This window comes from Episyrphus balteatus, chromosome 1, assembly GCF_945859705.1.
Source record: "Episyrphus balteatus chromosome 1, idEpiBalt1.1, whole genome shotgun sequence".
Classification (NCBI taxonomy): domain Eukaryota; kingdom Metazoa; phylum Arthropoda; class Insecta; order Diptera; family Syrphidae; genus Episyrphus; species Episyrphus balteatus.
This window is the reverse complement of record NC_079134.1, coordinates 91,764,347-91,789,067: the sequence shown is the minus strand read 5'-3', so window position 1 is coordinate 91,789,067 and position 24,721 is coordinate 91,764,347. Positions and strand designations below refer to the sequence as shown.

At 31.4% G+C, this 24,721-nt stretch overlaps 1 protein-coding gene across 1 annotated transcript in view; it reads right to left on the bottom strand.

Annotated features, from left to right (window-relative positions):
• Positions 1 to 21,717, bottom strand: part of LOC129921211 (cofilin/actin-depolymerizing factor homolog) — a 362,755-nt gene extending 341,038 nt beyond the window's left edge. Inside the window, exons 1-3 of the mRNA XM_056002948.1 lie at positions 21,411 to 21,717; positions 21,164 to 21,350; positions 20,932 to 21,103 (exon numbers count right to left, since the gene is read on the bottom strand). Coding sequence (XP_055858923.1) covers positions 20,932 to 21,103; positions 21,164 to 21,350; positions 21,411 to 21,598 — 547 coding nt within the window. The 5' untranslated portion in view covers positions 21,599 to 21,717. The remainder of the gene's footprint in view (positions 1 to 20,931; positions 21,104 to 21,163; positions 21,351 to 21,410) is intronic.
• Between the last annotated feature and the right edge of the window lie 3,004 nt (positions 21,718 to 24,721).

Sequence of the window (24,721 nt, the reverse complement as noted above, 5' to 3'; positions counted from 1 at the left end):
TTGTGGCATGCAGATCGTGCAAAAAAGTGATGAAAAATTTTAAAACAACGACGAACCTCTTGAGGCACAGATGTTTTAAAGAAACCTTGCCAAATATAAACAAAGAAGTGATTGTGTCGGTGGCCGATAAGAAAGTAGTTTTTGATGTGTCCGTGAAGCTGTGTGTTGAAGATATTAGACCGTTTTCTACTGTAGAAGGCTCTGGCATTTTTTAAAGAGTGTATAAAAATCGGTGCTAAATACGGAGAACATGTTAACGTGAAAGACATGCTTCCCACTGGAACAACCATAAGCAACAATGTAAAAAATTTTAAAGACAAATTAGTGGAAATAGTCAAAACAGAACTCGGTTTTATTAAAAATTTTTCGGCAACAACAGATTTGTGGACTGACATTTTGGAAAATTCAGATAATTTAAGTGATTTAAAATACAAAGTAAAACATTATTTAGTGAATTTGTTTCATCCCGAAATTAAAATGTCATTCAAAAGTGCGACATTTTTTTATCCCCCGTGCAATAAAATGCAATTATCGTCCCCAACTGAAAAGACTGAAATATATGATTACATAAAGTCAATAGTTCCTGCTACTGCTGCGGCATCTGAAGATATTTTGGACGAACAACCAACGACTAGTTCCAAGGCCAGTCATATTTTCTCGGATTTTATGAATGAAAATACAACAACGAGCGTGAACTCTATTGATATTGAAATAGAAAGATACATTCAGTTTAATTCGAAAAGCCCTGTGGATATTCTTCAATGCTGTTGTGAAAATGCATTTTCACATGCAGAAACATAATTACAGAAAAACGATCGAGGTTGAACCCAGAAACTGTAAATAATTTGATGATTGCGAATTCAAACTTGAAGATAAATCCAATTTAAATATTTTTTTTTCATTATAAATAAATATAAATTTTTGTATCTAGCATTAAAAAATTTTTCTTTTTTTTCTGTATTTAATTTAATTTTATTCTAATATGTTTTTCTTCATTTCATTATCTTGTCAAATTAATTAATTTAAATAAAACAAATGTAACTTGCTTTTGTGTACCAAACTGATTCTCTTTTAATTATGCTACAAGAAAAACCACCCTCGAACACTATGAACATTTCCTATCCAGTTCGAGTAATTTCGATCATATTGATCATAAACATTTTGTTCACGATCATTTTACTCGATTTTACTCGAACAGAAAAATGATCGTTTGAACTCGTTTGAAATGAAGGATTACTTACGAGTCATCATACTCCTAAACAGGAAAGCTCGAACATATTTGAGTTGTGTGGATTCTGTTTGTTCGAGATCGTTTTTTCGAGTAAGTACTCGATGTTCGTAAACAATACTCGACTCTTTTGGGTCTCTGATACCTACTACTTTCTTAACCCTTAACTGATGTGGTGGGTCCAGGGGACCCACGCCTTTTTTAAAAATTAAAAAAAAACCGTTGCGACTGAATTTTAAAGTGGAAATTTTATTTTGAAAACAAGTTTTCCCATTTTTTTTATTTTCTTAACTGGTTTGGAAAATGTTATATTTGAAATTTGTATAAAGAAATTTGTAAAAATATTTAAATTTGTATTTTGTTTTATCATTTAAAAACACCTGGGTCCACTGGACCTACGACTTTAGATACGTCAGTAAATTTCACCACATCAGTTAAGGGTTAAAATGCATTCACAATCCTTTTGCATACCTACACACAATTACTCAATCCCGCCATCCAAGGAAACAAAAACAAAACTAAATTGCAAAAAAAAAAAACAAACAAAAACAAAAAACCAACCCAAATATGTACAAGTAGGTATATATTCCTTATTCTTTCTTTCTCTTCTAATAGATCTTTTGTGAGTAGGTTAGGTACTGAACTATTGAGTAAGTTTTTTTGTTGTTTTTTTTCATGAACCGTTCTCATTGAGCCAGACTGACCAGCATCAACCGTATTTTCTTTTGATAGAAAGAAACAAAAATCGTGCGCCAGGAAGACTCGATACTCGAGCCACAAGGTCTATTTCTATGGACAGAAAGAAAAAAAAATATGTGCACAACGTTCTTGAGTGGTAATCGTATCTGAGTTCTATTTTCTTTGGTGCTCTTTTACTTCAAAACGACGATTTTCTGTTAGCCTTTCCATTTTTTTAATTGACAAACAATATTGCAACACCACAGATCACCTCATGCTCATATTTTTATTCCTGATCCCAACCTACCTTATGAAAAAAATATTAGAGAAAAAAATGCATTTATTGTTCAGGTTGTTTTTTTAAATACGTCCACAATCCATCTGCACACACACAGCTCTATTTTTCTTCCAAAAAACCCGCCTTAAAAAAGAAACAGTTAAAACGGGATTTTGCAATGCAAAAACACAACAAGAATACAAGAAAAAAAATCAAAGACACAGAAAAATAACGATTCCAACTCACGATTTTTTTTTTTGATTTCTGTGAATATTTTACAAATTTAACTTCCCATAGAGTGAGTTTTACTTTACACTAAGGTAAAAACTAATACTGATCTCTAGGAATTTTCCTCAATAGGATCCAGTGCATGTCGACGAGTCTTGACATGAAAAGTTTAATGGAGGCGCTCAATTGCATGTGAGAATTCAATATTAAAGAATTTAATTTTTGATTTCCTGGATACGATTAAAATTTATAATTTTTACAGAAGATGAGTTTTTCTTTTGGAAATGGAAGATTAAGCTAAAAATTGGAGCAAGTAAATCAATTTCATATTATTTTCTTAAGTCAAATTTTCTGCATGTATAGATGTACCTATACCTATCTACCAAAATTATAATAAAATAAATGTTATTTTCATAATTATTGAAAACATAAGTGTGTCATTATGTACGCACTTACTCCTAAATGGCTTTGAGGAGTAAGTACGTGTTACTCGAGTAATGTTTTAAATGAATATTTTTATTTATATACGTTTATTTTATTATAGGGGAAAGGTGCGAACAGTGAGACAGTGCAAACAGTGAGACAATCCATTTTTCTCTTTCCTGAAAATAAGCACAGTAACGCTAGTTTGGGTCAAAACGTTTATTGCCCCGTCTGCGTCTTTTAATGTTGTCCCGACTAAAATAAAGCTGTCCATTTTCTTACACCGTAAAATATCACACAAAATCAGCGGAAAGTAGTTTTTGTAGTGTTTTAAAAAGAGTGTATAACACAAAAAAATCTGGTTAGTGGACAGAACTTTTTTTACATTTGTATTATATTTATATGTTCTTTCATAAAAAAAATATCATGTAATTAGAATTCCTTCTCGTTTTTTGTAATTTTATATTTTTCCGAAAAATGACAAAAAGTAAACAGTGAGACATTATTAAAAAGCAAACAGTGAGACATAGATTTTTAAAAAAGCAAACAGTGAGACATAAGATTTAAAAAAAAATCTATTATTTTAGCATGACTTCAATATGATTTCGTAGTGTTTTTTCTTTTTTTTTTTGGGCTTTTTGTTACATTTTTTGAAAAAATGGGTTAAAGTAGCATAAATTAATTAATTATATACTTGTCAATTACCTAATTATTTGACGTTCTCGTTAATTTTTTTTCACCTAAGAATGTCTCACTGATCGCACCCTTTGCAAACAGTGAGACGTTTTGACTTTTTCTACATTTTAGTCCAATGTGATGCTCTCATTCATTCTTTAACTACAAGTTTTTTTGCAACATTAAGATAAAATAATGTCTTAAACTGATTTCAAAGTTTCGTTAAATTATCTTGAAAACATTCTAAGATATACCAATTTAAAAAAAGGGTGTCTCACTGTCCGCACCTCTCCCCTATATATCAGCCTTACTGTAAAGTAAAATATGTACCTTTACTTCTAGTAATTTTTGTTTGAAATTCATACTAAAAAAGGCTTTACTGTAAAGTAAATCTGAAGCTACGAATTTACTAGAACAGTAAGGTAAATTTGATTTTATTGGGGAGTCATCCCTATTTTAACTTTACATTATAGTTAAAAATACCAGAAATAAGGTGGTACATACTTTATTTTCTCTAATTTCGATCATATTGATCATAAACATTTTGTTCACGATCATTTTACTCGATTTTACTCGAACAGAAAAATGATCGTTTGAACTCGTTTGAAATGAAGGATTACTTACGAGTCATCATACTCCTAAACAGGAAAGCTCGAACATATTTGAGTTGTGTGGATTCTGTTTGTTCGAGATCGTTTTTTCGAGTAAGTACTCGATGTTCGTAAACAATACTCGACTCTTTTGGGTCTCTGATACCTACTACTTTCTTAACCCTTAACTGATGTGGTGGGTCCAGGGGACCCACGCCTTTTTTAAAAATTAAAAAAAAACCGTTGCGACTGAATTTTAAAGTGGAAATTTTATTTTGAAAACAAGTTTTCCCATTTTTTTTATTTTCTTAACTGGTTTGGAAAATGTTATATTTGAAATTTGTATAAAGAAATTTGTAAAAATATTTAAATTTGTATTTTGTTTTATCATTTAAAAACACCTGGGTCCACTGGACCTACGACTTTAGATACGTCAGTAAATTTCACCACATCAGTTAAGGGTTAAAATGCATTCACAATCCTTTTGCATACCTACACACAATTACTCAATCCCGCCATCCAAGGAAACAAAAACAAAACTAAATTGCAAAAAAAAAAAACAAACAAAAACAAAAAACCAACCCAAATATGTACAAGTAGGTATATATTCCTTATTCTTTCTTTCTCTTCTAATAGATCTTTTGTGAGTAGGTTAGGTACTGAACTATTGAGTAAGTTTTTTTGTTGTTTTTTTTCATGAACCGTTCTCATTGAGCCAGACTGACCAGCATCAACCGTATTTTCTTTTGATAGAAAGAAACAAAAATCGTGCGCCAGGAAGACTCGATACTCGAGCCACAAGGTCTATTTCTATGGACAGAAAGAAAAAAAAATATGTGCACAACGTTCTTGAGTGGTAATCGTATCTGAGTTCTATTTTCTTTGGTGCTCTTTTACTTCAAAACGACGATTTTCTGTTAGCCTTTCCATTTTTTTAATTGACAAACAATATTGCAACACCACAGATCACCTCATGCTCATATTTTTATTCCTGATCCCAACCTACCTTATGAAAAAAATATTAGAGAAAAAAATGCATTTATTGTTCAGGTTGTTTTTTTAAATACGTCCACAATCCATCTGCACACACACAGCTCTATTTTTCTTCCAAAAAACCCGCCTTAAAAAAGAAACAGTTAAAACGGGATTTTGCAATGCAAAAACACAACAAGAATACAAGAAAAAAAATCAAAGACACAGAAAAATAACGATTCCAACTCACGATTTTTTTTTTTGATTTCTGTGAATATTTTACAAATTTAACTTCCCATAGAGTGAGTTTTACTTTACACTAAGGTAAAAACTAATACTGATCTCTAGGAATTTTCCTCAATAGGATCCAGTGCATGTCGACGAGTCTTGACATGAAAAGTTTAATGGAGGCGCTCAATTGCATGTGAGAATTCAATATTAAAGAATTTAATTTTTGATTTCCTGGATACGATTAAAATTTATAATTTTTACAGAAGATGAGTTTTTCTTTTGGAAATGGAAGATTAAGCTAAAAATTGGAGCAAGTAAATCAATTTCATATTATTTTCTTAAGTCAAATTTTCTGCATGTATAGATGTACCTATACCTATCTACCAAAATTATAATAAAATAAATGTTATTTTCATAATTATTGAAAACATAAGTGTGTCATTATGTACGCACTTACTCCTAAATGGCTTTGAGGAGTAAGTACGTGTTACTCGAGTAATGTTTTAAATGAATATTTTTATTTATATACGTTTATTTTATTATACCTATATATCAGCCTTACTGTAAAGTAAAATATGTACCTTTACTTCTAGTAATTTTTGTTTGAAATTCATACTAAAAAAGGCTTTACTGTAAAGTAAATCTGAAGCTACGAATTTACTAGAACAGTAAGGTAAATTTGATTTTATTGGGGAGTCATCCCTATTTTAACTTTACATTATAGTTAAAAATACCAGAAATAAGGTGGTACATACTTTATTTTCTCCCTAAAAAATATGCAATAATGCGATTTGGGATGATTGTTTTTAAAACAAATTACTATTTTTTCGGATAGGTATATTGGGGAAATTACAAATCAGCATGAAAGGGTTAAAGGGAAAGTTATGAATGAAATATTTTAGTTCAAAAGCTGATTTCTTGCGAGAACAATATTTAAATAGTAATCTTCTGAGTTCATTTAAAAAAGTAATAGTTTTATAAAAAACAATGGAAGAACAAAGTATTAGCTTAAATCTTAATAATAATATATTTTCTTTTTGCGACAAAAGAAACTGTCGAAGTAAGGTATGGGGGACTTTTGGCGAAATAAAAAATCAAAATGGTGATACTATACCAAACTTTGTGGCATGCAGATCGTGCAAAAAAGTGATGAAAAATTTAAAACAACGACGAACCTCTTGAGGCACAGATGTTTTAAAGAAACCTTGCCAAATATAAACAAAGAAGTGATTGTGTCGGTGGCCGATAAGAAAGTAGTTTTTGATGTGTCCGTGAAGCTGTGTGTTGAAGATATTAGACCGTTTTCTACTGTAGAAGGCTCTGGCATTTTTTAAAGAGTGTATACAAATCGGTGCTAAATACGGAGAACATGTTAACGTGAAAGACATGCTTCCCACTGGAACAACCATAAGCAACAATGTAAATAATTTTAAAGACAAATTAGTGGAAATAGTCAAAACAGAACTCGGTTTTATTAAAAATTTTTCGGCAACAACAGATTTGTGGACTGACATTTTGGAAAATTCAGATAATTTAAGTGATTTAAAATACAAAGTAAAACATTATTTAGTGAATTTGTTTCATCCCGAAATTAAAATGTCATTCAAAAGTGCGACATTTTTTTATCCCCCGTGCAATAAAATGCAATTATCGTCCCCAACTGAAAAGACTGAAATATATGATTACATAAAGTCAATAGTTACTGCTACTGCTGCGGCATCTGAAGATATTTTGGACGAACAACCAACGACTAGTTCCAAGGCCAGTCATATTTTCTCGGATTTTATGAATGAAAATACAACAACGAGCGTGAACTCTATTGATATTGAAATAGAAAGATACATTCAGTTTAATTCGAAAAGCCCTGTGGATATTCTTCAATGCTGTTGTGAAAATGCATTTTCACATGCAGAAACATAATTACAGAAAAACGATCGAGGTTGAACCCAGAAACTGTAAATAATTTGATGATTGCGAATTCAAACTTGAAGATAAATCCAATTTAAATATTTTTTTTTTCATTATAAATAAATATAAATTTTTGTATCTAGCATTAAAAAATTTTTCTTTTTTTTCTGTATTTAATTTAATTTTATTCTAATATGTTTTTCTTCATTTCATTATCTTGTCAAATTAATTAATTTAAATAAAACAAATGTAACTTGCTTTTGTGTACCAAACTGATTCTCTTTTAATTATGCTACAAGAAAAACCACCCTCGAACACTATGAACATTTCCTATCCAGTTCGAGTAATTTCGATCATATTGATCATAAACATTTTGTTCACGATCATTTTACTCGATTTTACTCGAACAGAAAAATGATCGTTTGAACTCGTTTGAAATGAAGGATTACTTACGAGTCATCATACTCCTAAACAGGAAAGCTCGAACATATTTGAGTTGTGTGGATTCTGTTTGTTCGAGATCGTTTTTTCGAGTAAGTACTCGATGTTCGTAAACAATACTCGACTCTTTTGGGTCTCTGATACCTACTACTTTCTTAACCCTTAACTGATGTGGTGGGTCCAGGGGACCCACGCCTTTTTTAAAAATTAAAAAAAAAACCGTTGCGACTGAATTTTAAAGTGGAAATTTTATTTTGAAAACAAGTTTTCCCATTTTTTTTATTTTCTTAACTGGTTTGGAAAATGTTATATTTGAAGTTTGTATAAAGAAATTTGTAAAAATATTTAAATTTGTATTTTGTTTTATCATTTTAAAAACACCTGGGTCCACTGGACCTACGACTTTAGATACGTCAGTAAATTTCACCACATCAGTTAAGGGTTAAAATGCATTCACAATCCTTTTGCATACCTACACACAATTACTCAATCCCGCCATCCAAGGAAACAAAAACAAAACTAAATTGCAAAAAAAAAAAACAAACAAAAACAAAAAACCAACCCAAATATGTACAAGTAGGTATATATTCCTTATTCTTTCTTTCTCTTCTAATAGATCTTTTGTGAGTAGGTTAGGTACTGAACTATTGAGTAAGTTTTTTTGTTGTTTTTTTTCATGAACCGTTCTCATTGAGCCAGACTGACCAGCATCAACCGTATTTTCTTTTGATAGAAAGAAACAAAAATCGTGCGCCAGGAAGACTCGATACTCGAGCCACAAGGTCTATTTCTATGGACAGAAAGAAAAAAAAATATGTGCACAACGTTCTTGAGTGGTAATCGTATCTGAGTTCTATTTTCTTTGGTGCTCTTTTACTTCAAAACGACGATTTTCTGTTAGCCTTTCCATTTTTTTAATTGACAAACAATATTGCAACACCACAGATCACCTCATGCTCATATTTTTATTCCTGATCCCAACCTACCTTATGAAAAAAATATTAGAGAAAAAAATGCATTTATTGTTCAGGTTGTTTTTTTAAATACGTCCACAATCCATCTGCACACACACAGCTCTATTTTTCTTCCAAAAAACCCGCCTTAAAAAAGAAACAGTTAAAACGGGATTTTGCAATGCAAAAACACAACAAGAATACAAGAAAAAAAATCAAAGACACAGAAAAATAACGATTCCAACTCACGATTTTTTTTTTTGATTTCTGTGAATATTTTACAAATTTAACTTCCCATAGAGTGAGTTTTACTTTACACTAAGGTAAAAACTAATACTGATCTCTAGGAATTTTCCTCAATAGGATCCAGTGCATGTCGACGAGTCTTGACATGAAAAGTTTGATGGAGGCGCTCAATTGCATGTGAGAATTCAATATTAAAGAATTTAATTTTTGATTTCCTGGATACGATTAAAATTTATAATTTTTACAGAAGATGAGTTTTTCTTTTGGAAATGGAAGATTAAGCTAAAAATTGGAGCAAGTAAATCAATTTCATATTATTTTCTTAAGTCAAATTTTCTGCATGTATAGATGTACCTATACCTATCTACCAAAATTATAATAAAATAAATGTTATTTTCATAATTATTGAAAACATAAGTGTGTCATTATGTACGCACTTACTCCTAAATGGCTTTGAGGAGTAAGTACGTGTTACTCGAGTAATGTTTTAAATGAATATTTTTATTTATATACGTTTATTTTATTATATATATCAGCCTTACTGTAAAGTAAAATATGTACCTTTACTTCTAGTAATTTTTGTTTGAAATTCATACTAAAAAAGGCTTTACTGTAAAGTAAATCTGAAGCTACGAATTTACTAGAACAGTAAGGTAAATTTGATTTTATTGGGGAGTCATCCCTATTTTAACTTTACATTATAGTTAAAAATACCAGAAATAAGGTGGTACATACTTTATTTTCTCCCTAAAAAATATGCAATAATGCGATTTGGGATGATTGTTTTTAAAACAAATTACTATTTTTTCGGATAGGTATATTGGGGAAATTACAAATCAGCATGAAAGGGTTAAAGGGAAAGTTATGAATGAAATATTTTAGTTCAAAAGCTGATTTCTTGCGAGAACAATATTTAAATAGTAATCTTCTGAGTTCATTTAAAAAAGTAATAGTTTTATAAAAAACAATGGAAGAACAAAGTATTAGCTTAAATCTTAATAATAATATATTTTCTTTTTGCGACAAAAGAAACTGTCGAAGTAAGGTATGGGGGACTTTTGGCGAAATAAAAAATCAAAATGGTGATACTATACCAAACTTTGTGGCATGCAGATCGTGCAAAAAAGTGATGAAAAATTTTAAAACAACGACGAACCTCTTGAGGCACAGATGTTTTAAAGAAACCTTGCCAAATATAAACAAAGAAGTGATTGTGTCGGTGGCCGATAAGAAAGTAGTTTTTGATGTGTCCGTGAAGCTGTGTGTTGAAGATATTAGACCGTTTTCTACTGTAGAAGGCTCTGGCATTTTTTAAAGAGTGTATAAAAATCGGTGCTAAATACGGAGAACATGTTAACGTGAAAGACATGCTTCCCACTGGAACAACCATAAGCAACAATGTAAATAATTTTAAAGACAAATTAGTGGAAATAGTCAAAACAGAACTCGGTTTTATTAAAAATTTTTCGGCAACAACAGATTTGTGGACTGACATTTTGGAAAATTCAGATAATTTAAGTGATTTAAAATACAAAGTAAAACATTATTTAGTGAATTTGTTTCATCCCGAAATTAAAATGTCATTCAAAAGTGCGACATTTTTTTATCCCCCGTGCAATAAAATGCAATTATCGTCCCCAACTGAAAAGACTGAAATATATGATTACATAAAGTCAATAGTTCCTGCTACTGCTGCGGCATCTGAAGATATTTTGGACGAACAACCAACGACTAGTTCCAAGGCCAGTCATATTTTCTCGGATTTTATGAATGAAAATACAACAACGAGCGTGAACTCTATTGATATTGAAATAGAAAGATACATTCAGTTTAATTCGAAAAGCCCTGTGGATATTCTTCAATGCTGTTGTGAAAATGCATTTTCACATGCAGAAACATAATTACAGAAAAACGATCGAGGTTGAACCCAGAAACTGTAAATAATTTGATGATTGCGAATTCAAACTTGAAGATAAATCCAATTTAAATATTTTTTTTTCATTATAAATAAATATAAATTTTTGTATCTAGCATTAAAAAATTTTTCTTTTTTTTCTGTATTTAATTTAATTTTATTCTAATATGTGTTTCTTCATTTCATTATCTTGTCAAATTAATTAATTTAAATAAAACAAATGTAACTTGCTTTTGTGTACCAAACTGATTCTCTTTTAATTATGCTACAAGAAAAACCACCCTCGAACACTATGAACATTTCCTATCCAGTTCGAGTAATTTCGATCATATTGATCATAAACATTTTGTTCACGATCATTTTACTCGATTTTACTCGAACAGAAAAATGATCGTTTGAACTCGTTTGAAATGAAGGATTACTTACGAGTCATCATACTCCTAAACAGGAAAGCTCGAACATATTTGAGTTGTGTGGATTCTGTTTGTTCGAGATCGTTTTTTCGAGTAAGTACTCGATGTTCGTAAACAATACTCGACTCTTTTGGGTCTCTGATACCAGAGATGAGCTAAGTCGTGATTTTTCAATCACAGGTATACCTGTGACTGTGATTTTTAATTCACGGTGATTCTAACCTGTGATTTTTAACCGTGATTTCAATTTTTTTTATGAAAATCCCAAAAAAAAAAAAAAAAAAAGCAAACATTACAGGTAGCATTTTTAACGTTTGTACTTTCCAAAATACACCTTCTGTATGATACTTACATACGTAGAAAGTACTAATGAAGCTCAAATACGAGTATATTTGAAACAATGGAGCTGATTTTACAAGGAAAACTGTTTTAAGCAAATAGATCCGCGATTTACCAAAGCCATCCCTGATTATACTGGGGAAAACATTATTTTGTCTAAGCGACTCTTGATTTTACGGAAATTGAAATTTATTATTTCACGGGAAAAGTAACTTTGAAACCCCTTATTCTAGTCAGGGCAACCTGCGATTTCACAGCAAATATTCGGGTGCAAACCGTGATTCTTCTGGAGCCATACGTTATTGTAAGGGGTAAACAAAACATTAATTTTACCGAACGTGCGTGAATTTCGGTAAAAACAATTCACGTTTACAATTAAACTGTTGCAAAAAAAATTGTTTTATCCAAAATCACAGGTTAAAGGCATAACTACAACGGCCACTTTTTGGAAAAAGTCAAAAAGTGAAAATTTTCAAACTCATTTTTTGACAGTTTTTCTGACCACAAAATTAAAAATAATGATGCAGAAAGCTTATTTTTTGGTTTAAAAAACAATTTTCGTAGTTTTTTCCAAAAACAAATAGCGCTAGAAAGAAATAAAAAAAATTTACTTTTGTAAATTTCCCACTTTTTCACTTTTTAGGTATTGTAGTTATGGCTTAAAAGTCATTTTCAATGCATCTGCGTGAATTCCGGTTAAAATAATTCACTTTTACACTGTTGCAAAATGTTGTTTTGGCCAAAATAAAAGTCATTTTCAATGCATTTTCATGAATTCCGCTTTAAATAATTCACGTTTACATAAGAATTGGTGCAAAAATTATTTTGAACAAAATCACGGGTTTAAAAAAAATTCTAAACATTTGCGTGAATTCCGGTCAAAACAATTCACGTTTACAAAAGAACTATTGCAAAAGTTGTTTTGGGAAAATCACAGGTTAAAAATAATTCCAAAGCATTTGTGAAGTGAATTCACGTTTACACAAGAACAAGAACGGTTGAAAAGTTGTTTTGGGAAAAATCACAGGTTAAAAATAATTCCAAAGCATTTTTGAAGTGAATTCACGTTTACACAAGAACAAGAACTGTTGCAAAAGTTGTTTTGGGAAAAATGGGAGGTTATAATTTCCAATGCACTTACCGAAGAACTGTTGCAAAAGCTATTTTTTTCCAAAATCAAAGATCAAAAGTAATATTCAATGCATTTTTGTGAATTCTGCTTTAAATAATTTACTTATACATAAGAATTGGTGCAAAAGTTATTTTGAACAAAATCAGGGGTTTAAAAAAATCCTTAACAATGTGTGAATTCCGGTCAAAACAATTCACGTTCACAAAAGAACTATTGCAAAAGTTGTTTTGGGAAAAATCACAGGTTAAAAAAAAACCCAAAGCATTTGCGCAAATTCTGTCAGTACATTTCACGTTTACAAAAGAACTGTTGCAAAAGTTGTTTTGAAAAATCACAGGTTACAAAAATTGCAAAGCATTTGCGGACCACAATAATATTTTTCCAAGACTAAATTTCTGGGTATATTTATTTGATTAAAGAAAACACATAAATATTTAAAGAATTATTTTTTAACTTGCATTATTTTAAGCGGAATTCACGAAAACGCATTGAAAATGACTTTTGACCTGTGATTTTCTAAAAAATATTTTTTTGCTACAGGTCAAGTGTAAACGTGAATTATTTTCCGCGGAATTCACGAAAACGCATTGAAAATGACTTTTGACCTGTGATTTTGGAAAAAATAACTTTTTGCTACAGGTCAGGTGTAAACGTGAATTATTTTCCACGGAATTCACGAAAACGCATTGAAAATGACTTTTGACCTGTGATTTTGGAAAAAATAACTTTTTGCTACAGGTCAAGTGTAAACGTGAATTATTTTCCGCGGAATTCACGAAAACGCGTTGAAAATGACTTTTGAGCTGTGATTTTGGAAAAAATAACTTTTTGCTACAGGTCAAGTGTAAACGTGAATTAGGTATTTTCCGCGGAATTCACGAAAACGCATTGAAAATGACTTTTGACCTGTGATTTTGGAAAAAATAACTTTTTGCTACAGGTCAAGTGTAAACGTGATTTATTTTCCGCGGAATTCACGAAAACGCGTTGAAAATGACTTTTGAGCTGTGATTTTGGAAAAAATAGCTTTTTGCTACAGGTCAATTGTAAACGTGAATTAGGTATTTTCCGCGGAATTCACGAAAACGCATTGAAAATGACTTTTGACCTGTGATTTTGTAAAAAATAACTTTTTGCTACAGGTCAAGTGTAAACGTGAATTAGGTGTTTTCCGCGGAGTTCACGAAAACGCATTGAAAATGACTTTTGACCTGTGATTTTGGAAAAAATAACTTTTTGCTACAGGTCAAGTGTAAACGTGAATTAGGTATTTTCCGCGGAATTCACGAAAACGCATTGAAAATGACTTTTGACCTGTGATTTTGGAAAATATAACTTTTTGCTACAGGTCAAGTGTAAACGTGAATTATTTTCCGCGGAATTCACGAAAACGCATTGAAAATGACTTTTGACTTGTGATTTTGTAAAAAACAACTTTTTGCTACAGGTCAAGTGTAAACGTGAATTAGGTGTTTTCCGCGGAATTCACGAAAACGCATTGAAAATGACTTTTGACCTGTGATTTTGTAAAAAATAACTTTTTGCTACAGGTCAAGTGTAAACGTGACTTAGGTGTTTTCCGCGGAATTCACGAAAACGCATTGAAAATGACTTTTGACCTGTGATTTTGGAAAAAATAACTTTTTGCTACAGGTCAAGTGTAAACGTGATTTATTTTCCGCGGAATTCACGAAAACGCGTTGAAAATGACTTTTGAGCTGTGATTTTGGAAAAAATAGCTTTTTGCTACAGGTCAATTGTAAACGTGAATTAGGTATTTTCCGCGGAATTCACGAAAACGCATTGAAAATGACTTTTGACCTGTGATTTTGTAAAAAATAACTTTTTGCTACAGGTCAAGTGTAAACGTGAATTAGGTGTTTTCCGCGGAGTTCACGAAAACGCATTGAAAATGACTTTTGACCTGTGATTTTGGAAAAAATAACTTTTTGCTACAGGTCAAGTGTAAACGTGAATTAGGTATTTTCCGCGGAATTCACGAAAACGCATTGAAAATGACTTTTGACCTGTGATTTTGGAAAATATAACTTTTTGCTACAGGTCAAGTGTAAACGTGAATTATTTTCCGCGGAATTCACGAAAACGCATTGAAAATGACTTTTGACTTGTGATTTTGTAAAAACAACTTTTTGCTACAGGTCAAGTGTAAACGTGAATTAGGTGTTTTCCGCGGAATTCACGAAAACGCATTGAAAATGACTTTTGACCTGTGATTTTGTAAAAAATAACTTTTTGCTACAGGTCAAGTGTAAACGTGACTTAGGTGTTTTCCGCGGAATTCACGAAAACGCATTGAAAATGACTTTTGACCTGTGATTTTGGAAAAAATAACTTTTTGCTACAGGTCAAGTGTAAACGTGAATTAGGTATTTTCCGCGGAATTCACGAAAACGCATTGAAAATGACTTTTGACCTGTGATTTTGTAAAAAATAACTTTTTGCTACAGGTCAAGTGTAAACGTGAATTAGGTGTTTTCCGCGGAATTCACGAAAACGCATTGAAAATGACTTTTGACCTGTGATTTTGGAAAAAATAACTTTTTGCTACAGGTCAAGTGTAAACGTGAATTAGGTGTTTTCCGCGGAATTCACGAAAACGCATTGAAAATGACTTTTGACCTGTGATTTTGGAAAAAATAACTTTTTGCTACAGGTCAAGTGTAAACGTGACTTAGGTGTTTTCCGCGGAATTCACGAAAACGCATTGAAAATGACTTTTGACCTGTGATTTTGGAAAAAATAACTTTTTGCTACAGGTCAATTGTAAACGTGAATTAGGTATTTTCCGCGGAATTCACGAAAACGCATTGAAAATGACTTTTGACCTGTGATTTTGTAAAAAATAACTTTTTGCTACAGGTCAAGTGTAAACGTGAATTAGGTGTTTTCCGCGGAATTCACGAAAACGCATTGAAAATGACTTTTGACCTGTGATTTTGGAAAAAATAACTTTTTGCTACAGGTCAAGTGTAAACGTGAATTAGGTATTTTCCGCGGAATTCACGAAAACGCATTGAAAATGACTTTTGACCTGTGATTTTGGAAAAAATATTTTTTTGCTACAGGTCAAGTGTAAACGTGAATTATTAACTTTTGACCTGTGATTTTGGAAAAAATAACTTTTTGCTACAGGTCAGGTGTAAACGTGAATTATTTTCCGCGAAATTCACGAAAACGCATTAAAAATGACTTTTGAGCTGTGATTTTGGAAAAAATAAATTTTTGCTACAGGTCAAGTGTAAACGTGATTTATTTTCCGCGGAATTCAAGAAAACGCATTAAAAATTACTTTTGACCTGTGATTTTGGAAAAAATAACTTTTTGCTACAGGTCAAGTGTAAACGTGAATTATTTTTCCCGGAATTCACGAAAACGCATTGAAAATGACTTTTGACCTGTGACATCTACTTTTGACAAACATTTTTGCCTCACTTCTAGTGTAAAGTGTAAACTTAAAACATAGAGATCTTTTTTATGATTGATCTATGAGATCACGCCATATCCTAAACGAACTTGTCGAAAATGACATTCAGGGTGAATTCTCTATTTGAGCGAAGTGTAGTAAAATGAAAAGTAAATATACAATTCACGGTTAAGGAAATCACAGGTTATTTGAGAACTGTTCACAGGTAGTGATTGTGATTTGTCAATCACAGGTTAAAAATCACAGGTCGTGATTTTTTGCTCATCTCTATCTGATACCTACTACTTTCTTAACCCTTAACTGATGTGGTGGGTCCAGGGGACCCACGCCTTTTTTAAAAATTAAAAAAAAAACCGTTGCGACTGAATTTTAAAGTGGAAATTTTATTTTGAAAACAAGTTTTCCCATTTTTTTTATTTTCTTAACTGGTTTGGAAAATGTTATATTTGAAATTTGTATAAAGAAATTTGTAAAAATATTTAAATTTGTATTTTGTTTTATCATTTAAAAACACCTGGGTCCACTGGACCTACGACTTTAGATACGTCAGTAAATTTCACCACATCAGTTAAGGGTTAAAATGCATTCACAATCCTTTTGCATACCTACACACAATTACTCAATCCCGCCATCCAAGGAAACAAAAACAAAACTAAATTGCAAAAAAAAAAAAAACAAACAAAAACAAAAAACCAACCCAAATATGTACAAGTAGGTATATATTCCTTATTCTTTCTTTCTCTTCTAATAGATCTTTTGTGAGTAGGTTAGGTACTGAACTATTGAGTAAGTTTTTTTGTTGTTTTTTTTCATGAACCGTTCTCATTGAGCCAGACTGACCAGCATCAACCGTATTTTCTTTTGATAGAAAGAAACAAAAATCGTGCGCCAGGAAGACTCGATACTCGAGCCACAAGGTCTATTTCTATGGACAGAAAGAAAAAAAAATATGTGCACAACGTTCTTGAGTGGTAATCGTATCTGAGTTCTATTTTCTTTGGTGCTCTTTTACTTCAAAACGACGATTTTCTGTTAGCCTTTCCATTTTTTTAATTGACAAACAATATTGCAACACCACAGATCACCTCATGCTCATATTTGTATTCCTGATCCCAACCTACCTTATGAAAAAAATATTAGAGAAAAAAATGCATTTATTGTTCAGGTTGTTTTTTTAAATACGTCCACAATCCATCTGCACATACACAGCTCTATTTTTCTTCCAAAAACCCCGCCTTAAAAAAGAAACAGTTAAAACGGGATTTTGCAATGCAAAAACACAACAAGAATACAAGAAAAAAAATCAAAGACACAGAAAAATAACGATTCCAACTCACGATTTTTTTTTTTGATTTCTGTGAATATTTTACAAATTTAACTTCCCATAGAGTGAGTTTTACTTTACACTAAGGTAAAAACTAATACTGATCTCTAGGAATTTTCCTCAATAGGATCCAGTGCATGTCGACGAGTCTTGACATGAAAAGTTTAATGGAGGCGCTCAATTGCATGTGAGAATTCAATATTAAAGAATTTAATTTTTGATTTCCTGGATACGATTAAAATTTATAATTTTTACAGAAGATGAGTTTTTCTTTTGGAAATGGAAGATTAAGCTAAAAATTGGAGCAAGTAAGTCAATTTCATATTATTTTCTTAAGTCAAATTTTCTGCATGTATAGATGTACCTATACCTATCTACCAAAATTATAATAAAATAAATGTTATTTTCATAATTATTGAAAACATAAGTGTGTCATTATGTACGCACTTACTCCTAAATGGCTTTGAGGAGTAAGTACGTGTTACTCGAGTTATGTTTTAAATGAATATTTTTATTTATATACGTTTATTTTATTATATATATCAGCCTTACTGTAAAGTAAAATATGTACCTTTACTTCTAGTAATTTTTGTTTGAAATTCATACTAAAAAAGGCTTTACTGTAAAGTAAATCTGAAGCTACGAATTAACTAGAACAGTAAGGTAAATTTGATTTTATTGGGGAGTCATCCCTATTTTAACTTTACATTATAGTTAAAAATACCAGAAATAAGGTGGTACATACTTTATTTTCTCTCTGTGCACAAACAAAACCATACAAATTGTTTGAACTCATGAGTATACTCGATCCTCAATACCCACGAACAAAATTACTCGTAAACAGATCGACTGTTCATAAACACTAGGCTTTACTCGAAATGATCGAAAGTGATCGAAGTGTTCGAACGTGATCGAAAAATCATGAACAGTTTGAACAATGAAAACAACCACTCCCAGTTTCTACGTCCTATACTGCCGTACTATACTAAGCAAAAAGGGCGCATGAGCCAAAAATCCAAAATTGAGTTAAAGGCATATTTGACATCCTGAAACAATTCCTCATTTATATGTTAACTAAAAACAGCGCATTTTCAATTCCAAGTGGCTCAAAATAGTCAATGAAGATGAGCACAACGATATTACTCCGCTGTATTCCTCAATAGAAAAATGCATTTATTACTATATCTAAAAATTAAAAAAAAAAAAAATTAGATACGCATTTGCGTAAACTAAAAATTATAATTTTCCTACTACAAGTTGCTTAAAATCATTTTTGAAATTGAGCACATTTACAATTCTCAACCTTTTCCCTTATCAGTAAAATGCATTTATCTCAAAACTACAAAAATGGATATGCGCCCTTTTTGCTTAGCACGGCAGTATAGGTACCTGTTGCATATGTTTTTTTTTTATTTAGGTTTTTAATTTTTGGTTTTAGAAAGGGACTGAGTAAATAAAAAAGTAATTAGTCGTTAGGTAACAATACAAATGGGGTAGTGGGGAATTCCCAGTTAATTTGTGCAGGGAGGTGCGTAGTACAAACATATCCCTAAAAAATATGCAATAATGCGATTTGGGATGATTGTTTTTAAAACAAATTACTATTTTTTCGGATAGGTATATTGGGGAAATTACAAATCAGCATGAAAGGGTTAAAGGGAAAGTTATGAATGAAATATTTTAGTTCAAAAGCTGATTTCTTGCGAGAACACAGAAAAGACACAGAAAAATAACGATTCCAACTCACGATTTTTTTTCTTTTCTCTCCATACAAAAAGATCTTCTCGCTTTGTCTGAGTGAGAGCCGTGAAAACACATGAAACACAAAGACCACGTAAAAGAGAATCAGAGAATATAGAATCAAAATTCCAAAGAGAAAAAAAGCATTTTAAATTTTCTCAAATTTTTCATTGAAAAGAGCTTTTTTAAAAGCTCTTCAAAGTGGTGATTTTCAGTTTCATATGTCAGTGTTTTCTATGAAGATGAGACATCTGTATATAATTATTTGTGCTATCAGCTCTCTACGACCCACATGAGGCAAGGAATCAATTTTTTAATGACCAACGAAAAATATGAGACATATGAAAACAACCCCTCTCACTGAGAACTATTGTTTTTCGTCTTATAAACAATAATTTTTTTTTAATTGTAGATAATTTAAAGGACTACAATATTATATTATTTTGTTAGCCAATACCTACTTACACCGTTTGCAAAATAATAAGGCAAAAGTTTGATAAACAAAAAAACGACTTCGACTTAATATTACTTATTTTTATTTGTTTCCACAAAAATAATGTGCACAAAATCGATTATCGATAGAAAATGTTGTAAAGATCAATTGATAGCTTTATTTTTTGCCGTAGGACAATCCTGAAGCCGAGCTATTCTCAAAAAAACGATATTTTTGGGTGTAATCGCACCGCTTTTACTTGCGTTCATTTATCAATAGCACCATCTTTTTTCGAAATAAAAACGAAAATGTGTTTTTAACAACAAATTTTATCTCTACAATTTTAATTTACAAAATAGTTTTTAATCCCGGGCTAAATTTTGAAGTTGGAGAAATTAAGTATATTCTATCAATTTACATACATTTTTTTCTTCTGTCAAATTAAATTGAATTCTTTTTTTTTCTTCGATTCTGAGTTTTATATATTTCGTCTTCACTTTCCAAGTATTTTATCATCAATTTTGTTTGAATTTTATTCAGTTTTGCTTATTTCTTTCTTGTCACAATTTTTGCGGCAGAATAATGCTTCGAACATTATTTGTCCGCGCAAAATTAAGTGGAGACTTTTTCTTTACAGCGGCTATAAATATTTAATTTTTGCGTATGAACTGCGTACTGCTTGGAAAAATATTCAAGACACAATTTGTCCGGAGAAAAAATTTGTATGATAAATAAAATTTTTCCCGATCTGCGTACTAGGCTTTAAAAGTAAAATATCCAAAAAATGCATTTTTGTGAATAACTCCACTAAGAAGAATGATCAGGTGCTGAGAAATTGGGTTCAAGCCTTTAAAATATACCTACCCCTATCGATCCATGAAATAAAATGCGCAAGCTTATGCTCTTTTTTCCGACACTTTGACTGCACTACTGATTGGTTTCAAATCAGGAAAAAAAAATGCCCTAATTTTTTCAAATGTTTATTCCTAACCCTTCCTTACGCTATTTCATTAAAAAGTTTATAAGTATGAATGATCAAACATCCGCCATTTACGCAACACTGGACACAGAATATCGCCCCTGCTTTGGTAACTTCTTATCAAAATAGTGCCAGGAAGGGTTAGAGATAAAAATATGAAAAAATAGGGTATTTTTTTTTTCTCATTTGGAACTCAACTTTCGCAAAATAGTAAAATAAGGACTACCCTTATATACTTAGCTTTATTGTTTATTAAACTTTTAATGCAACTTTACTTGAAAACGCCAGTGGAGGAGGTACATAAGTTCTGCAATATCTTACCTCCTAGTGAATATAAAGCACATTTTGACAATATTCTTACCTTTAAAATTTTCCGGGCATCTATAATCATGACTATGTATTGCCTTTCCTCGAAAATTTTCGATGCCTTTTAAAGATGGATATGAAGGCGTATGATAGTGTCCATTGCATACCATAACATAGTCAAAAATTTCAGTTTTGAAAACGTTGTTACATAAGTCTTTTACCAAAACCTTAAAGTTTAATGCAAACGGTATTTAGTTTATATTAGCTTTGTTGGTGTAAAACTATACCTCCCATTTATTCTGTCTTGGTCTAACTCGTATGACATGATGCAGAAATCGTACATGTTCTCGAATTCCAAAATTGTCCGTGTATTTATTCAAAAATGCCATCATGTTTTCCGATGATATATAAGAAGCATCTTCTTCAGGTATTGGAAAATCGGGAAAACCCATTACTTCTTTGGGAAGATTAGTTCTAAAGTATTTAATTTCGAATGAAATTTGATTTTTTTACAGATGGTATATAATATCTTACCGTAAATTTTTGTACATACTTGAATGAACTTCAATGCCATATTCATTTATTCCTATTTCATCAGTGTATTGCCATGTGCCTCCAATACCGTCTGATTGCTCGTAAATAATTGGATCCAATTCATTACACAATGCATGTCTTGCAGAACAAAGGCCTGCAATTCCTGCTCCGATTATGCACACACGCATTTTTTCTCTATAGAACAACACAATAATAAATATATGTTAAATTTGTAATGTATTTTTTTTTTCGTTCCTTAAAATTTTTGTTTCATAAATTATGTAATTATTTAATTAAGCTCTCTGTCACGCACCAACCAACTTTCAACCTAGAATGACAAGATGAAAATACTAACATGTTGCTACTCCCAAAAGACGACGTAAGTCTGCGAATGTTTCTTATCAGAAAACATATACAGATTAAGACTGCTCCATTTAATTTTAATCAGGACAGACAAAAATACAGATTTACTTATTAATTTGTCGGTGTAAGCAAATGTTCACGGAGAAAATCGTAAATACAATGAGATTAATAAAACCTAATCGGGAATCTTCCTAAATATAGGAAAATATTTGAATAGTCAATTTATGGCTGCACACTGCACAAGGTCATAGCCCAGGGTTCGAACCTCGGTCATGAAGTTTTGGAGCAAATTTAAAAAAAAAGTGGAGCAGATGCAAAATTTCCGGAGTAGATTTGAAACAAAAAGAAAATCTTTAACTTTTAGAAACTTTTTTTTAATACAAAATAATTAAATCTTAAATTGAAGTCAATTCAATTCATAAAAAAGAACTATTTTGTGATAAATTCACCTTGGACCAATTTATATTGTTTTATTAGCCTCATTAATGCAAGTGGTGGTTCAAAAATGTGTTTGCAATTCTAAAATAAATACAATTTCGATTTAAAACATTCCCATCTGGTTAGCAAAGTTAGTTCAGGAAACAATTTTTCTGTGTGCAGAGTTGGGTAATCGAATCGTTAATTACATTACATGTAATTACAGGGTAATTGCATTGTAATCGAATTACTTTCCCATTACAATGGAAATGTAATTCGAAATGCAATTACAATTAAATTACCGTGTAATTTTATTGTAATTACATTATGAAATTACAAAAGTAATTGCATTGTAATTAAATATTTTGGAATTTGAAAGTAATTATATTGTAATTGAAACTCTGAAATTAATTTCTAAATTAAATTAAACATTTTATTTTAGTCAAATGAAACAAAATCATTCAATAAATTAATTAATATTAGCTGTGTTTTATTATTCCCGTGATCCAGATCAGATCATTTTATTTGTTAGCTATACAACAACAAAGCAAGATCCTGCTTTTTTTTGTAAGAGAAATAAAAACAATATGATTTGATCTGGATCACGAGAATAATAAGACACAGCTATTATCATATTATGCGAAAAGTTACAGTAAAATCACTGGTAATTTATTATTGCTTTAAGCAAAACAAACTTTTCAAACTTTGTGTCCGATAACATATTTCACCGCAGCGCATTTATTATGCCCGCAAATGAAGACAATCTTTCAATGCGAGCGACGACGATTGAAGTATTGTGTTGTACATCAGGAACAATGGCTTTGCAACTTGCTACATGCAACTTCCCACATGCAACTTGGCACATGCAACACATGAAACTTGCCACATGCAACTTGCCACATGCAACTTGCCACATGCAACTTGCCACATGCAACTTGCCACATGAAACTTGCCACATGCAACTTGCCACATGCAACTTGCTACATGAAACTTGCAACTTGCCTAATACGGCTATATCTCGGAATTTTGAAAAAAATGAAATTTTTTTTTTGCTGCCCAAAGGTAGCGGGGACTCCAACCTACATTTGGGTACAACTCCTATCCCTGTAGGTGCACGCGTTCTCAAACCGGGAGAACTTAAAGGTCAAACAAAAGTTAAGCCCGATTCTGAAAAAATAGGCATGATGCGGTGGTTTAAAATGGAAGATGATTTTTTAAAAATCTGACAATGTGCAAAGCGTAGGCCCATGACACAAGCTATCATTTGGCATCACTCCCAAAAATTGCTCTCAAGCGGTTAAGCTTCGCGGAGCGTTGAAAGGTTCGGGGATTTTTCGAAAAAAAATTTTACCCCAACTTTCAAACGCAATTATCTCGGAATTTTGAACAAAATCCAAAAACCGGATTATACCACTATTAGGTAGCTGAGAATATAACCTTTCATATGGCACCACCCCCATGTCTCTAGGTCAAAGCGTTCAGCTCCCAGAAGCTTTTTCGCGCCCCCAACTTCCAACGGCTATATATCGGAGTTTTGAAGAAAAAAAATGAATACAAAATTTTTGGTGCCCAAAGGTAGCGGGGACTCTAACCTACATTTGGGTACAACTCCCATTCCTGTAGGTCCACCCTTTGCATGTGGCATAGTTTTTCTTTGAAATGTTGAAGGTTTAGATTTTGGTTTTATTTTGTTTTTAAAATATAATTACTTTAAAATTACAATTTTAATTACAATGCAATTACTTTTGTAATTTCATCGTTTTAATTACAATAAAATTACACGGTAATTTAATTGTAATTGCATTTCGAATTACATTTCCATTGTAATGGGAAAGTAATTCGATTACAATGCAATTACTCCACTAGTAATTGCATTGTATTAATTAGTAATTAATTACAAATGTAATGATTACTCCCCAACTCTGTCTGTGTGGAAAAAGTGGAGTAAATCCTTAAAAATCGGAGCGTTGGAGTAGATTATTTTTTTCAATCAAAAGTGGAGCAAGTTTGCTCCGATCGGAGCAAGGTTTTAACCCTGTCATAGCCAGACATTTTCTTCTAGAGGGGGGGGGGGGATGACGTAGGCTCCCCCAAAAGATATTTTATTTATTATTTTACTATGCGACTTTCAGTTGAGTCAAAACAAAATTATTTTTTTAGGTATTTTTTTCAGTTTAAGGATGCGACTTTTAGGTTAGTCAAAACAAATTTTATTTTATATGATGGTATAGTTTTTTTTTTATTAAAATTTATTAATCTTTACACATACATAACTCAATATTATTTTTTACAAGTTTAGGCTATAACTCAGTTTTTTCAATTTAGTTTTTATTGAACTTGTTATTTACAATTGATTTAAAATTAACTTATGTCTAAGATTCATAGATAGATACAAAATTTTGTTGGCACAGAGGGGGCCTAACCTTATACAATGACTAAGTTATAAAATATAAATAAATATTATACATGGATAAACTTAATTTAAAGTCTGCTGACTAGGTTGTCCTCGGGGTGTTCAGACCCGGATGTCC